This window comes from Paroedura picta, chromosome 7 (assembly GCF_049243985.1).
Source record: "Paroedura picta isolate Pp20150507F chromosome 7, Ppicta_v3.0, whole genome shotgun sequence".
Taxonomy (NCBI): Eukaryota; Metazoa; Chordata; class Lepidosauria; order Squamata; family Gekkonidae; genus Paroedura; species Paroedura picta.
In genome coordinates, this window is record NC_135375.1 from 26,503,836 (window position 1) to 26,519,004 (window position 15,169).

Genomic DNA, 15,169 nt, shown 5'->3' on the forward strand with positions numbered 1-15,169 from the left:
TAAAAATAATGCATGTCATCAATATTTCAAAAATAACGCACTAGTCATCAATATGCCCTAGTAGCTACATTCCATGCAAATCAATAAGATTTTGCAAGACGAGGAAGGGGAAAAAATTCCACTCCACTATTGGAAAACACAGTCTGGATCCAACTCTTTATCCAGAATGCCTATCATATTTATTTCGATGAAATTAGTTTCACAGAAGCATGCCTTTAGTCTCCGGAATTTGATTCAGATGGGATATCGATTTAAGTCCTAGGAACCACAGAGCACCATGTATCGCAAACCAAGAAAGCCAACACAAGGAAAGCATCATTCCAAGCATGGGGAAAGTGAGCACACACCTAACACAATTCAATACTCGATGCAGCATTCAGTGTTTTTCGAGTGATTGTCTAAGGACTTTTAACAACGCAGGTTATAGTTTAAGCGTACAAGTAAATCCTTTACATGTTTTAATTGTTCCTTTGCATTCTACTTAGACAAGGGGGTGAGCCCCCACTGCCCAAGAGAGACTATCTGAGATAGCTCCTGCTATCTGGTATGTTTGTTCGCTACCTTTATTGGCATTCCAGAGCATCTATCTGGTATGTGAACCAAAGCACAGATTTAAAAATAAAAGCGTGACAGGAGCCCATGGGCCTAGTTGGTTAAAGACGAGCCGCCTTCTGATGGAGACAACAGGAAGCAAAGAAGCCTTGGGAAAGGGTGCACCAAATCCTCTCCCCACCAACCATTCCCCGCTCCACGTAAAGCTTTTCACCCAGAAGAAGAAGAGTTGGTTCTTATATGCCGCTTTTCTCTACCAGAAGGAGTCTCAAAGTGACTTACAATCACCTTCCCTTCCTCTCCCCACATCAGACACCCTGTGAGGTAGGTGAGGCTAAAAAAGCCCTGATATTACTGAAGAAGAGTTGGTTCTTATATGCCGCTTTTCCCTACCCGAAGGAGGCTCAAAGCGGCTTACAGTCGCCCTCCCTTTCCTCTCCATAACAGACACCCTTGTGAGGTAGGTAAGGCTAAAAGAGCCCTGACATTACTGAAGAAGAAGAGTTGGTTCTTATATGCCGCTTTTCTCTACCAGAAGGAGTCTCAAAGTGGCTTACAGTTCCCTTTCCTCTCCCCACAACAGACACCCTGTGAAGGAGGTGAGGCTGAGAGATCCCTGATATTACTGCTTGGTCAGAACAGCTTTATCAGTGCCGTGGCGAGCCCAAGGTCACCCAGCTGGCTGCATGTGGGGGAGCATGGAATCAAACCCAGCTTGCCAGATTAGAAGTCCGTGCTCCTAACCACTGCCCCAATCTGGCTTTCAAAGGCACTTCGACCCATGAAAGGAAAGTCACGGGGGGGGGGCAGTATCTGGAGAAGGGACACTTGACAAAGAACAGGATTCTGTGACGCCTTCCCCTACCAGCTTCCCTCCATCGGAAGTGTCTCTTCCTCATTTACATAGTCTCAATGGACTACCAATATATCCACTTACAAACAGTACATATTTTGGGCCTCTGTACTGTTTTAATCACTCTATAGAAGTCCTACAGGAAGCAGCAATCAACCTGAACTGTAGCAGAACTTACCGTAAATTACTCACAGCTTTGGAAACAAGCATCATAATTAAAGTCAAATGTTAATCCAGTGTCATAAGTGTTTCCACAGCTGTATTAGGAAAGTAATAATTTAGAGACTTAGAAGGAAAAATAATTTTTTTTAAATTCCCATACCTATTGTCCCTGTAAATGAATGATCCCCAGGACAGCACTATGACCACAACAGCTAGGTGAGAGATTCTCTCCAGGTATTTTAAACATATTTACCTGATGTTTCTAGAGTTGTCTCTTTTGAAGTCTTCAGTTCATATCTTCCTTAATGAATACGGAACTCAAGTTACAGACTTTGTATGCAAATTAATATGATGTTCCCTATACAAGGCAACACATAATTGTGCCAAGCCAGGCATACCATAAATTATCAAAATGAAGTACTAGTTTTATTGAAACTGATGATTAAGTGAATCAGTATGAGGAGCAAATACTGTTTTATATCAATACCAATTTAATCATTAGTATTTATCTAGCACACTCTGTTAACTGCCGTACCCATCACAACAAGTGCATTCATTCATGATTTAATATCCAAATGTGCAGGTCTTTGCATATTTCTCTTGAGGCTGAACCGATACTTGGCATGGATACTTTATGCTGATCTAGCACTAAGGAAGGGATTGGAGCAGATGGCCTGTACAGCCCCTTCCAATTCTATGATTCTATGTAGGAAAGAACCCAAGAATGAATACGTGTATGTGGGGCTAATTTTCCCTTCAAACACTGGCTTTACTGGGCAAGGGAACCCTCTGAGGACCACCCAACTTCTCAGCCACTTTTGAATTCATCCACAGTTTCCCAAATCATGGTAATGGAGTCTTCTCCTGACAAACCAGAACCTGCAAAAATGACCAGTCCCAAACCTCAGCTGCAAGAGCTGGTAATGGCAGTAATAAACACTGATGGGGAAACACAAGGCCAGGAGGAAGCATAGAAAATGGTGATGCACAAGCCTATGGAGTTGTACAGGAATTTTTGTTCTGTCATCTTGAGGCCATTCTCAGCAGCCATAGCTCAATTAATGAGGGCAGAAGAAACCTTGCCTGCCCCAGGCAACTCCACCACTAGACCTGCTTTCTTGCTCAAGGTGAGAAAGCAAATGGTCTCACATCCTGAACAAATGTATTTGTGTGAAAGGGAAGAAGGTAAGCCTGTACAGGTGAACTTGCTAGGATGTCAGCAGTGTGCTGCTGTGGCTATTTTCTCATCCTGAGCTGGTACAATGGTAACAGCTATTATTTATTATTATTATCATCAACAACAACAACAACAAATGTTTTAGCCCACCACTCTCCAAAGACTCGTGGTGGGCTACACATGTACATAACCCCCCCCCAATAAAACCAATCAACCCCTTATAAAACAAACATAAGATAGGCGGCATAATATCCCCCCTATCCAACCCCCATCCAACTGACCACCACAGGGTATGGAGTTTGCATGATGTTACAGCATAGCCCAAGGAGGGGCCCCTGTTGTTCCTAGCCCTGACCTCACCCAAAGACCTGGTGGAAGAGCTTCATTTTGCAGGCCTTGCAGTACTTTGACAGCTCCATCAGGGCCCTCAGCTCTCCCGGGAGCTCATGCCACCAGGTCAGGGCCCAGACCGAAAAGGCCCTGGCCCATGTGGTGGCCAGGCATACTTCCTTAAGGCCAGGGACCTCCCACAGGCTGGCAGGAGATAGGTGAGAAAGTACAGCCATGTTCACAGACACAATTTTTTAATACTAAGACCTCGCACCCCTACAATTTATATATTAGTTGCTTATTTATCCCATCTTGAGAGTATCTCAACAGGAGAACAGAAGCTTCTCAACTGTATAAAACACCGGGAACATTAGATCATTTGGATAGTCAGCATCGCATGAAATAGGGTGAATGGCAATGAGCTCGAACAACTTAAAGATATGTAAACAGATTCTTAAGAAGCAAAGCATTCTTCTTCATGAGCTGGATGGCAACAGTACACCAGGAAGCACTCAGTTCACATCCCAACAATATAGTTTAGAACCGTGCAACAGTTCAGTAATATAACCATGCCCTTGTGATTCTCCCATTTATATATTCTTGTCCTAGATCTCTTCGGCATATACAAAGTAAAGCTGCTATGAACATATTTTGAAAGGTAGATTATACAATATGCATAACATATACACAGCCTATTAGAGTGTTCCATTAGCAACAACCAAAATATAGGAAACTTGGCCTGAAGGCAGAGTAATCATTCACAAGTCAGATCTTCTGCAGGGGCAAACCAGTTTGGGCTTCAATCTAGCACATGAAAAAGAAGCATTAAAAGTTTCCATTAATCTAGACACCCAAGAGCATATGGTGTTCAGGCCGATGCCAAATTTCTAGAGGGGAGAAATGTTCTTTCAAACACAAAAGTCTATCTAATCCACAGTGTATGGCCAAGTTTCGGTACAGCATGGCCAAAAAGGGGAAGGAAAAAAAAGAGCGTAGCTAGCAGAGAAAGTTAGATTTCATTATTCAACCACACAAAAGTACAGAACTATGCTACAGAAAACAAGCAAGCTCAGGAAAAATATACTCCATGTAAGTATTGGTTCAAGTGCTTAGATTCCTGAAGGAAGTTCTTTGAAGGAAATTCTGCTCTAGTACTATGAATCCAGTGGCATTTTTAAGATCAACCAAGTATTATTCAAGGTACTGTACCTGAAAAAGTGTGCTTGCACATGAAAGCTAATATCATGAATATGCCACTGGACTCAAACTTTGTTCTGCTGCTTCAGACCAACAGGCCTACCCACCTGAATTGCTCTAGTACTATGTTAGCACAATAAGATGTAAACGCCTGGAGAGCTCCCTCTCACAACTGAGTTCCACCTGGGAAAAACCCTTGCATTAAATTGGTTAGCTTTGAGCCCACTAGCACCTTAAAGACCAAACAAGAGTTTCAGGGTGTTTGTTAGAGAGCTTTTGACTCTCAAAGCTTATCCCAGCCTTTCTCAACTTTCATACCATTAAGAAACCCCTGGAACGTTCTTCAGGCTTCGAAAAACCCCAGAAGTGGCACGATTGTGCAGAATATGGTTGGCAAGCATAGCTGTGTACACGCCCCACTTGGGGCCCCTCCCCTTAACCACCACTTCCAGGTCCATAATTGGCTATTTTGGGAGGGAGGGCGGGTCAACATGACCATATATGATCATATCATCTGATAAGTGTTTAACAATTTTTAAAAAATATATTAAAATTGTAATTAACTCCCACCCATTAAAGAAACCCTTCCAGGGCCATCAAGAAACCCTGATTAAGCAAGCCTGGCTTATACCTTGGAACTGTTCCAGGTCTCTAACATGCTGGACTCAAATCTAGCTCTTATAGTGCAGACCAGCATGGCTACCCTCTAAAACTAATTTGCAACAAAACAATTTCATAATATTGTGAGGTATGCAGAAATACCCATCATGCACTTCATATTCAAGAATAACATATAAGAACAGGTCAGACATTAGATCAAAATCTATTTATGGGACTATGGTGGTTATGACAACTCAGTTGACTGTTTCTGTTTTAGGAATCGGTCCAAAACTTTAGTTTGAGAGAGAAGCAGTACCATTTTAATAACGCCACCTGACTACAGTGCCTATTAAAACCTGAATGACCGGTTGATAAAATATTCATAGAGATGCCAAGCAACATGCAGTAGTCTTGACTCCCATGCTCGGGAAGCTATTTCTTGATCTCTCTTTTATAAACCTTTTGGAACGGATGTAAGATTGTCCTCAAAGTTATACAGTGTGGTGTAGTGGTTAAGAGCAGCGGGTTTGATTCCCCACTCCTCCTCCACATGTAGCCAGCGGGGTGATCTTGGGCTAATCACAGTTCTCAGATCTCTCACAGCCCCATCTGTCTCACAGGGGGTCTGATGTAGGGAGAGGAAGGGAAGCTTCACTACCATCAGGTAGTGAAAAGTGAGGTACAAAAAATAACACTTTTTTTTCCTTCTATTTAATTATTTATATCCCAGTGTTGAAGGGGAGCACCCAAAATTCTAAAAACTAAATGAAAGGGGTAGGGGAACAGAGTCTAAATACAGAATAGGACTTGCTTAGTCTCTGTCCTAGGAGATCTTTCCCAATTTCCTCTGTGCACAACCTGTCTACCTCCCCATTTCCTCTGAGTACCAACTGTCTACCTCCCAAGCCTCCCCTATTGCTAATGCCAAACCATTTCTAACAACTCTTCAAAGAAAAAGCATAATAACAGTAATAACGCAGAAAAAGTTGTATAGTATTTTGGGTAGATTCACGTGGGTAGCCATGTTGGTGTGAAGCAGCAGAACAAAGCTTTGAGTCCACTGGCACCTTAAAGACCAACAAAGTTTAATTCTGGGTATAAGTTTGCATGCATTCACTGTACTTCACATACTATTCTATACAACAACCCAGCAAGTTTCTATGTGATCATAATTCCCAACTGGGAGGGATGCTGGGAGACAGTGGCTTGTCCAAAAGCATCTATTGAAAGTAGGCAAGATAAAGGCAAGATTTTAACATGTGACTTGCCAATTAATGCCTCAGTCTTAGCCATTAACCAATTCTTGCAGCTCATGTAGCAAAACAGTGATCTGCAAATAGGATTCACACTGCTTATTTTTTCCTCCCAAGACAGCAGCCATTAAAAAAAAAGGTTTTTCATTCCAAGGTAATCTTTCCCCACACACTTTCAACCATGCAAGAACAATGTTATAAAGAAATTACCCTACTTCCTTTCTATTTTCAATGCGCCAAAATCAGAGAATGCCAGTAGGAGGTAAGAAAAATATCCAAAAGAAGCTTACAGTGTAATCCCTTGCAGTCTAAACTCACTTTCAGTGTATGGGGTAACTCAGTTTAGGACTGCACAGTTACGATCTTATGTTATCTTTGAACAGGAAATTATCTCAGACTAGGTCCCTAAGGCATGGTTGACACATGCCAGAAAATGAACATTGAAATGACAGAATGGAATACACTACTTCAGATTGCATGGGATAGATTCCAGCTTTAGAGTGTTCATTCAAATGAAAAAGTTTATAGGAACAGAAAATTAACACAGCAGGGGGGAAGCCCCCCTGCCCTCTCTTAGCTTCCTTCTATGATCTTCTATTTTGAGAAGAAAGAGTGGAGCACTTCAAAACATGGATTCCATGACCCTACACGTGCAGACTGCATTGGTGTGATTCGTTCTATCACCTCAATGTTCAATCGCCTTATGCCATACTTCATTCTTCTTCCTGAGATTCGTGCCAAAATTGCCATGGGAAAAAGTGTTCTCGGTCCCTTGCAGAACGTAACATTTCCAAATTTAACGTGCTTATTTATTAACTGCCAGTAACCATCGACCAGTGGTATCAAACTTCATTCCCAATTATTAAACCGAGAGCATGTGTAGTTAAAAAGTGTAGTTAAAAAGTTCAGATCTCCATTAATTCCTATAACTGACAGATGTCCCCTATCACAGCATACTGGATCACGTTCTACAAGCCACCATTCATCAGCTGGAAACAGTTAAGTGCAGAGAAGTGACACCCCCGTAGCCCCACATTATGCACGGTTTTAACTACAGGAACGAGCCACTCTCAGAGCCAGATGCTGCATCACAGCAAGGATTTCCCAAAGCTTGTCGAAAAGCTACAGGCAACCAAATCTAATCCTTCTTCAAACCCATATGCTACACTGAGAACATATACTGTTATCCACTTAGCCTGAACATGAGACAAAACAGACAGAAAAAAACAGCATTCAGAAAATAAAGCTTGCCATGCCTTGCAATCCAAAACCCAATTTTTCAACTGCCTGAACAGACAACAAACTCAAGCAACAGACAGAAAACTGGGGGGGGGGGTCCATCACTTGGGACACCAAAATCCAACCTGGCCATCTGTTCTTTCCAAGTCTTAACACAGGATTCCATCACAGGAATCATCAACCCTTTCCCTTTGATGTCAGCTTCATGACAATAAATCCTTCCAACACCTTGCCATCTGGTACTGGTGCATGGAGCATGGCGATGGGTGCAAGTCAATGCCTATGTTTTGTTAGCCCCACATTGTTGTAGTGCAAAACAGAAGAATAACAGTGACCAAGTTTCTCCAGGTGCAATTGGGAAGAAGGGGCCAATTACCAGGTGAGCTCACAAACCGTGAGTTGTCCAGAAAGAAAAACAGAGTCAGAAGGGACAGAAGGCAGGACAGGCAGAACAAAAGCAATCATAATTGGGGAGAGAAGAAAAGGAGATAGTGATAGTAGCCTGGGCAATAGGAGGAGTCAAAGATTAACTGATCAAGAGGCTACAGAGGCAAAGCTGCAACACACACACACACACACTTCACAAACTTCACATTGATTTTGACAGCAGCTAACTAATACAGCTATCCCTTTAGGATTACTCCCACATACGGCTGTGCATATGAAGGTACACATGCACAGAGTATGTTTTGAACATTTCACACAGATCTATGACTAAAGAGGTGTGCCTACAGCGCATAACCTGCATAGGCATATGTCTATCTATGCTCACCCTGTGCACAAATCTTAGCTATAAAACGATCACCCCGTGCTTGTGTTTTGCCTTATTGATTCTTTTCACTTGTAGCCGGCCCCGCTCTGCGAGGCTTACCGAAATACAGAAAGCGATTTAATCAGGCTGCACAACACACGCCGTGACACTGCGACAGGCCAACACATCGCCATAGGTAACATTTGTGTAAGGTGTGAGCATATATATAAACATATATATAAACATATATATATATACATATATATATATACACGGATGCACACGACACGAAGGGGTGACACATGCATGCACACGCACATACCTCGGGCATGGACCTTGCGCTAGAATAACTCAGGCACAGTCACGCCGTGTAATTCACACACACACACACACTGATGCGATTACTGCACTCCCTGCATCATCCGATTTGGGCAAAGTGTCCGCAGCAGCCCGCATGGCAAGGGGAAAGCGGGAGCGAAGCGAAGCGGCGCAGCGAGGGAAGCATCCGCGGCATAGCCTATAGCCCACAGCCCTCCTCCTCCTCCTCCCCAGCGCTGCCTTCCCCGCCAGGCGGGACGTACCCAACATGACACAGATCACATCCAGCAGCACAAAGGGCAGCCGCGTCTTGTCAAACATCGTAGCGCCGCCCGGGGACTCCGGCTAGGCTGGCGGCGGCGCGAGGGCGAAGCGGAGGAGGGCTGCCTGCGAGCCCGGCCGCATCCAGGGGCAGGGCCGGCCGAGGGAGGGAGGGAGGAGCCGAGGAGACCAAGCCGCACCGCCGCCGGACCCGCGAGGCGCCGCCACCAGTGAGGCCCGCGGGCAGGACGGGCGGCTTCTTTAAGGGGGGAGGGGCCAGAGGCGATGAATTGGCTCCGCCCGGCTCCCGGCTCCGGCGTGCGTGCGCGCGAGGGCGCGCTCGCGCGGGAGGGAGGGTAGCCGTACGCGCGCCCTCGGCCTCCCAACGTCGATTCCCCTCTGTCAGCGCGCGCTCGCCGTCCAGCTGGCCCCGCCCACTCTCTCCCTTTCTGGCTTTTCTGTGGGATACCCGCAGCCAATCGGCTCTCTCCTCCTCGCGTGCCTTGGCGTCCCGAGCGCTTCCCTGCCTCTCGCCCCAGCCCGACTGTGTCAATATTAGTGCGCGTGCCAGTACGCAGGACCACCTCAGGTGTCTGAAGGGGTGCGCATGCGCACGCGGACGGAGGCTTGTAGCGAGCTTGGATAAAACGTTGCTGGTCTTAAAGGTGCGCCTGGACTCAAACTTCGTTATTTGCTGGAGCTGGGCACGTGGTTTAAGGAGACAGTGTGATTCCCCCCGCAAGCACAGCATTAACACGTAGATTGAAATGAGTAGCCGTGTTGGTCTGAAGTCGCACAATAAAATCAAGAGTCCAGTAGCACCTTTAAGACCGACAAAGATTTATTCAAAGTCTGAGGAAGAGTGCTTGCACTCGAAAGCTCATGCCTTGAATAAATCTTTGTTGGTCTTAAGATGCTACTGGACTCTGATTTTATAGCATTAACATGTGTGACACATTACTCAAGTCACTTTTGGCAGCGTTCCAAACTGCTAAAATAATAAATAAATAAAAATATATTTTCAGCCTGCCCCTGCCCAGCGGCTCAGTGCAGGAAGCAATATTTTAAAGCAATAAAACAACCTTAAAATCCACAATAGATCCTTTAATTAATTCCATAACCACCTCCTCCTTATGGTAGGAAGGTTGGTCCAGATCAGAATTTCAGATACTGATGCAAATTTGGCTGGTGCATTGAACAGGGAGACAGGATTTTGATACTGTTTTAGGCCCCAATGCTTTATAAAGTTACTGTTTAAAGCAAAAGTAATGCTAAATTAAACATAGTTTTCAGAAAATAAAAAATAAAAATATAAGTCTTTCCTAATATAACTGCTTATGTTAGCTATGTACTTTATGCACATATTGAACAGCAAAAGCTGCACCTGGGAGGAAGATTTATTTCAGTTCTTTTATTGTTCTGGACTGATTCCGCACAGAGGTGCAATACTCGTGCTGCCTCCTGCTTGCAAACACGCTGTTGTAAGTTGCACGTTTGCAAGCCTCCTTAAGGGACAGCCCTCCTGCATTTTCTCACTGCCTCGTTGCTGCGTTTTGCCTCCTAATGAGGCAGCAAGGGAAAACAAGTTGAATTCCCCCCCCCCCCCCCAGTTCTCGGTTTGTCAAACACAGCAAGCCACCAATCAAAGAACAGCATTTATCTTGGGGGCTTAAACATACTCTAAACAGTAGAGTATGGGTGCCTAGCTGATAGGGAGAGGGCTGCCTCATCATGCCTCCCCCCGACTCCCCGTTCATTCACCTCCTCCAGAAAAAACAAATGGGACTGTGATTTGCCTGCCCGATCCCCAAAAGACACATTAGGGCAGGGGTCCTCAACCCCCGGTCTGCGGCCCGGTACCGGGCCGCAAAGGCCATCGGACCGGGCCGCCACCGGCCGCGCCTGCCTCCCCCCCTGCAGCGAGAGGAGGGAAAGAGGCCGGCACGGCAGCCGGCGCACCAGCAACGCTAACGCGCACGCGCGGAACTGCTGCACATGCACGTTTGCGCCCCTGGTGGCCAAAAAGCGCATGCGCGGCAACTCTGTGCATGCGTGTTAACACCACCTGGTGGCCAAAACGCACATGCGCGTTTATGAGCAACTGCGGCAGCCGGGCTGCTGGCTCTCCCCCACCCCCGGAGGCGGTCCCAGACCAGATGAAGATTGGGGATCACTGCATTAGGGGACATTTTATGTTAACTTATGCAAAGTAGCTTTGCGGTCCTGTGCAACACAGACCACACCATTAAAAAAAATCTCAAGAAGGAAATGGAGAGGGGAAGGCGGGTATGAAGGCGGACAAAATGTTGCAGGGACAGTTGCACATTTTCCCCTCTACACAGGCTTGCCCCTGGTTGCTCCCTGATGAGAAGCAAGACAGCAAGTGGCAAATCCAATTTTGGTGATTTCCCTAATCTCAAGGCAAATCTGACCAAAACTGAAGCCAGCCCTTGGACAGCCTCAGGAGGTAGACAACAACATGTGGAGAAAGCTCAAAAACCCGCCAACAACCAGAGGAAGATTCCCCATGCAGATTTGGTTCTGGAGTTTAAGGGCTAACCCTTCAATTTTCTTAATTCCCAACCAGCTTTACCTAACAGTTTTTAAAAGACTTTGTTTTCCTGAGATTTTTGAAAGTATAATCCCAAGGACTATCTTTCAGATGTCAGTCTTCAACTCACTGAGCATTTTTTTAATGAACTATTTACTAAAATGTTTAACATTCATGCTTCTAAATGACTTGGTAGAATCCAATTATACCAGTTGGTCACAAGGAAGAGAGAATCAATTATTTGCTCCCTGTTCTCCTATTACCTAACATTTTACATCAAATAGATTGCATTGTCACTCAACAAAGAGCCATTTCATGGCAGTATCGTGAGATCTAGTTGTTTTTCCTCAGTTAAGTGATTCTTTCGCAAGGATATCACATTTTCCGAGGACTTAAAACCAATATTTCCTCACCAGGTAAATGTTATCCTGCCTTTGTTACTGCTAATGAGAATGTGTCATAGATAGCTGTCTAAGCATTACAAGAGCATTTAAATGCATATATTTTGTTATTTTAAAAAAATTGCAAGTGTTTATGTATTTATTTCGGTCCTCACAGCTTGTCCCTAAGTAATCCCCCCTTTCTGAAAAATACCTCTGGTAGATCAGTGGATTAATTCAGTATAAGGCAGTTTCATGTTTTCAAATGTATCCATATTTTTTATTACTTTGGGATTGCATAGGAGGCTATAAGAACAACTGTACTCGACCAACCAAATGGTCCACTGAATCAGCATCCTAATTCACTCAGTGGCCAAACAGATTTCCCCAGAAGTCGAACAAGCAAGGAGGGGAAAGCATTCCACTGACATCCTTCTAACACACGTTAAAAGAACTATTTAATCTGAACAGGGAGGTTCTATTCAGTCACTGTGGCTAATAGCTATCAATGGACCTATCCATAATGCATTTTTCTAATCTTTTAAAGCCAGCTAAACTAATAACTACACACTTTGGCAGCAAATCTACAAATTAATTCCTCAATGAGCATTTTCCTTCTGTCTGGGCTGAAAGTATTGCTCATTGCCTTCATTGGGTGCCCTTAGTAATAGCGTTATTGCAGAGGCACAAAATGATATTCCTGCCCACTTTCTTCACTTTATTAAACAATCATCTACATCTCTATCATGTAGTCCCCAGTTAGGCTTTTCTTGAAATGAAAAATCTCCCAACCCTTTAGCCTTTCCTTGTACAAAAGGAGTTCCAACCTATTGATCAGCTTGGTTGCTCCTTTCTGCACCTTCTCTGGTACTTACTTATCCCTTTTTAACCTTCAACATCCAGGATTAATTGGACACCAGGTGTTTGAAAAGTTATTAATTCCATTAGATATAGATCCACAGGAGCCCAATATTTTCTTAAAAGAGACTTCCCTTATTTTCTCTCATTTATATTTATTTAGTACATACTCTAAAGCAGTGGTCTCCAACCTTTTTATCATCGGGGACCAATGAACACTTGACAATTTTAATGAGGCCGGGGGGGAGTAGTCTTTTGCCAAGGGACGTCGCCACGGCCTGAGCCCCTGCTCCACTTGCTTTCCCGCTGGCACCCCTGAAGGAGGGGGGGCGCTGCCAGCAGCAGCTGTGCAGTGCCTTGCTGAGGGGGAGCCCCAGCCATGGCGGCCGCCAGACAGCACCAAAGGTGAGCTTGTGGCAGAGTGGCAGGGCAGCCCCTGAGGCAGCAGCCAGGGAGGAGGACGAGGAGGAGCCATGGCCTGGTAGCGACTGATCCATGGACATTATTTCCCAGCTGGATGAATTGGTGTGTCTTTTTTGACAACTGTGCTTGGAGGCTTGCATGCCAAACTGTTTATATAATAAGAGGGCCACTGAATAATCAGACAAATGTAACTACATGTTCCTTGGAATGTCATAATGTTCCTTGGAATGTCATAATGTGCAGTATGTCAGGATATGCTGCTTACCTGTTTTAAAGCTATCTAAATATATAGCTGGTGATTAAAGCATTAGATCATCCGGCATCACGATCTGTAAAGCCCCTTTGGCTGTGGGTTCTGGGTTATGGTACTAGCTCAGGCTCCCAGAGACTCAGCAGAGACCAGCTGGTTCAAAACATCAGCCCTTTTTTTCCAAGAAGACAAATTCAAACAACCCCCAACTTCAGCTAACATACAAATCTGGAAACTGACACAAGAGCTCCACCCAATAGGACCAAACTAAATCATATGGATATTAGGTGAGGAACAGACTGTTCCATTACATCCCTGCCTACCTACCTACCTACCTACCTACCTACCTATTTATTTATTTATTTATAAATATACCACACCATCAGTCCACATCTATGGGGATCATAACAACCATATAAAATAGGAGCAGAGGCTGCCCCCAATTATCCTGATACATGCAGTTATCATGTTGCCTGGACAGGAGCAACACACATGTTTTGCATAGACATGCAGCTCTGGTACAGATAGAGTTTGTTCTGCTGGGCTGGATTTTGTTTGTAACTGTGAACAGAATTCTGTGCTCCTTAGCTGCAGAGCATAAGAGAAGTTCTCTTGAAAGCAGGTGAAGTTTGAAACCTGCAGAGCACGGTTTCACTGGACAGTCCTGTGACATTTGGGATAAAATCCAAAATCCTGCATGACAACCCAACCAGTGATACTGTGGCATTGTTTTGTCTTCTATTGAGCCATGTCACTTGTTTGGTGATCTGATGTGGCTTACTCTTTGAGCATCTTCATGCAACGTCCTTGCTCTTGGTGGCATAGGAGACAGGGGTAAGGTATGGTTCCCAGGGCATTTTCCACCTTGATTTTTTTTATCATGGATATGGATCTTGGGGAACTTCCACATTAACATGTGACCAGAGCCTCTCAGGGCTGAGCTGTACTATCTGGAATCCCAGGCTTACTTAATTATAGCAGCTTTGTTCCTGAGAACCTGCTGGTGCAAACAGCGAAAAGGAACCTAATCACATGAACCAATCCATTTTAAATGCACAGTCTCATAACAGGCACTGATAAATTTTATTGCTGCATGCTCTGCACTTCTTGGAGTAATGAAAAAGCCACAGGGTAGAGCTATAAGGTTTAGTTTCCTTTGGATAAAAGAGCACTAGAAATGGATGAAAACTTCGTAATATGAACTTCATTTAGAAATGTACAAACCGCCCTGAGCCCTTATGGGCGGAGGGGGGTAAAGAAATCCAATAACAAATAAAGTAGAAAATATTGGAAGCAAATAAGTACTCCAACATGCAGGAGATGCCTGGAGAGTAGCTTTGCCAAGGGTTCCAATGCTTCACTGCCCTCTTTCAGGCAGACATTACTCCCTTTTCTGTCTTTCTGGCCACCTTCCTCAGCCAGACTTTCACTTTCTCCAGGCTCCAAGTGGTATTTTGTCTCATGCACTCCAGTGAGATCATCAGCTATTGTTTGAGGTTGCAATTTACTACGGAGTGTGCGCAGAGGAAGCAGCATGGTATAGCCTAATCTTGTAAAATCTCAGTAGCTAAGCTGGGTTAGTCCTTTGATGGGAGACCACCCAGGATGATTCTGCAGAGGAAGTCAATGTCAAAACACCCTTAAAATCCCCTTGCTGGGGTTGTTGCCATAGGTCAGTTATAACTTGATGGAGCATACATACGTAGCAGTAGAGACTCCCTTATTGATGGAATGTTCCTATGTATATGTAGGTGTAGAGGTACGTGGATGGGAGATCACCCAGGATGGCTCTGCAGAGGAAGTCAATGGCAAGCCACCTCTGCTTCTTGATTGCTTCTAAAGCCTCTTATTGGAGTTGCCATAAGTTAGTTACAACTCAATAGTACATACGTACATATGTGCAGGTGTCGAGGCTCCCAAGTACACAGAAGTAATTCAGTTTAATGTTATTCAATGAAATGGACAGTTCACTTCCAGGAACGTGCCTTTAGGATTGCAGTCTGAGAACGCAGAG

At 44.5% G+C, this 15,169-nt stretch overlaps 1 protein-coding gene across 3 annotated transcripts in view; it reads right to left on the reverse strand.

Moving 5' to 3' along the window:
• PLPP1 (phospholipid phosphatase 1) overlaps positions 1 to 9,087 on the reverse strand; it is a 100,551-nt gene extending 91,464 nt beyond the window's left edge. Inside the window, exon 1 of one of the 3 annotated variants that reach the window (XM_077347128.1) lies at positions 8,696 to 9,087. In XM_077347128.1, the coding sequence (XP_077203243.1) occupies positions 8,696 to 8,753 (58 nt within the window). In that variant the 5' untranslated portion in view covers positions 8,754 to 9,087. Of the gene's footprint in view, positions 1 to 8,436; positions 8,620 to 8,695 lie in introns of those variants that run through there. The other 2 variants (XM_077347130.1, XM_077347131.1) reach the window with 2 other exon arrangements.
• Between the last annotated feature and the right edge of the window lie 6,082 nt (positions 9,088 to 15,169).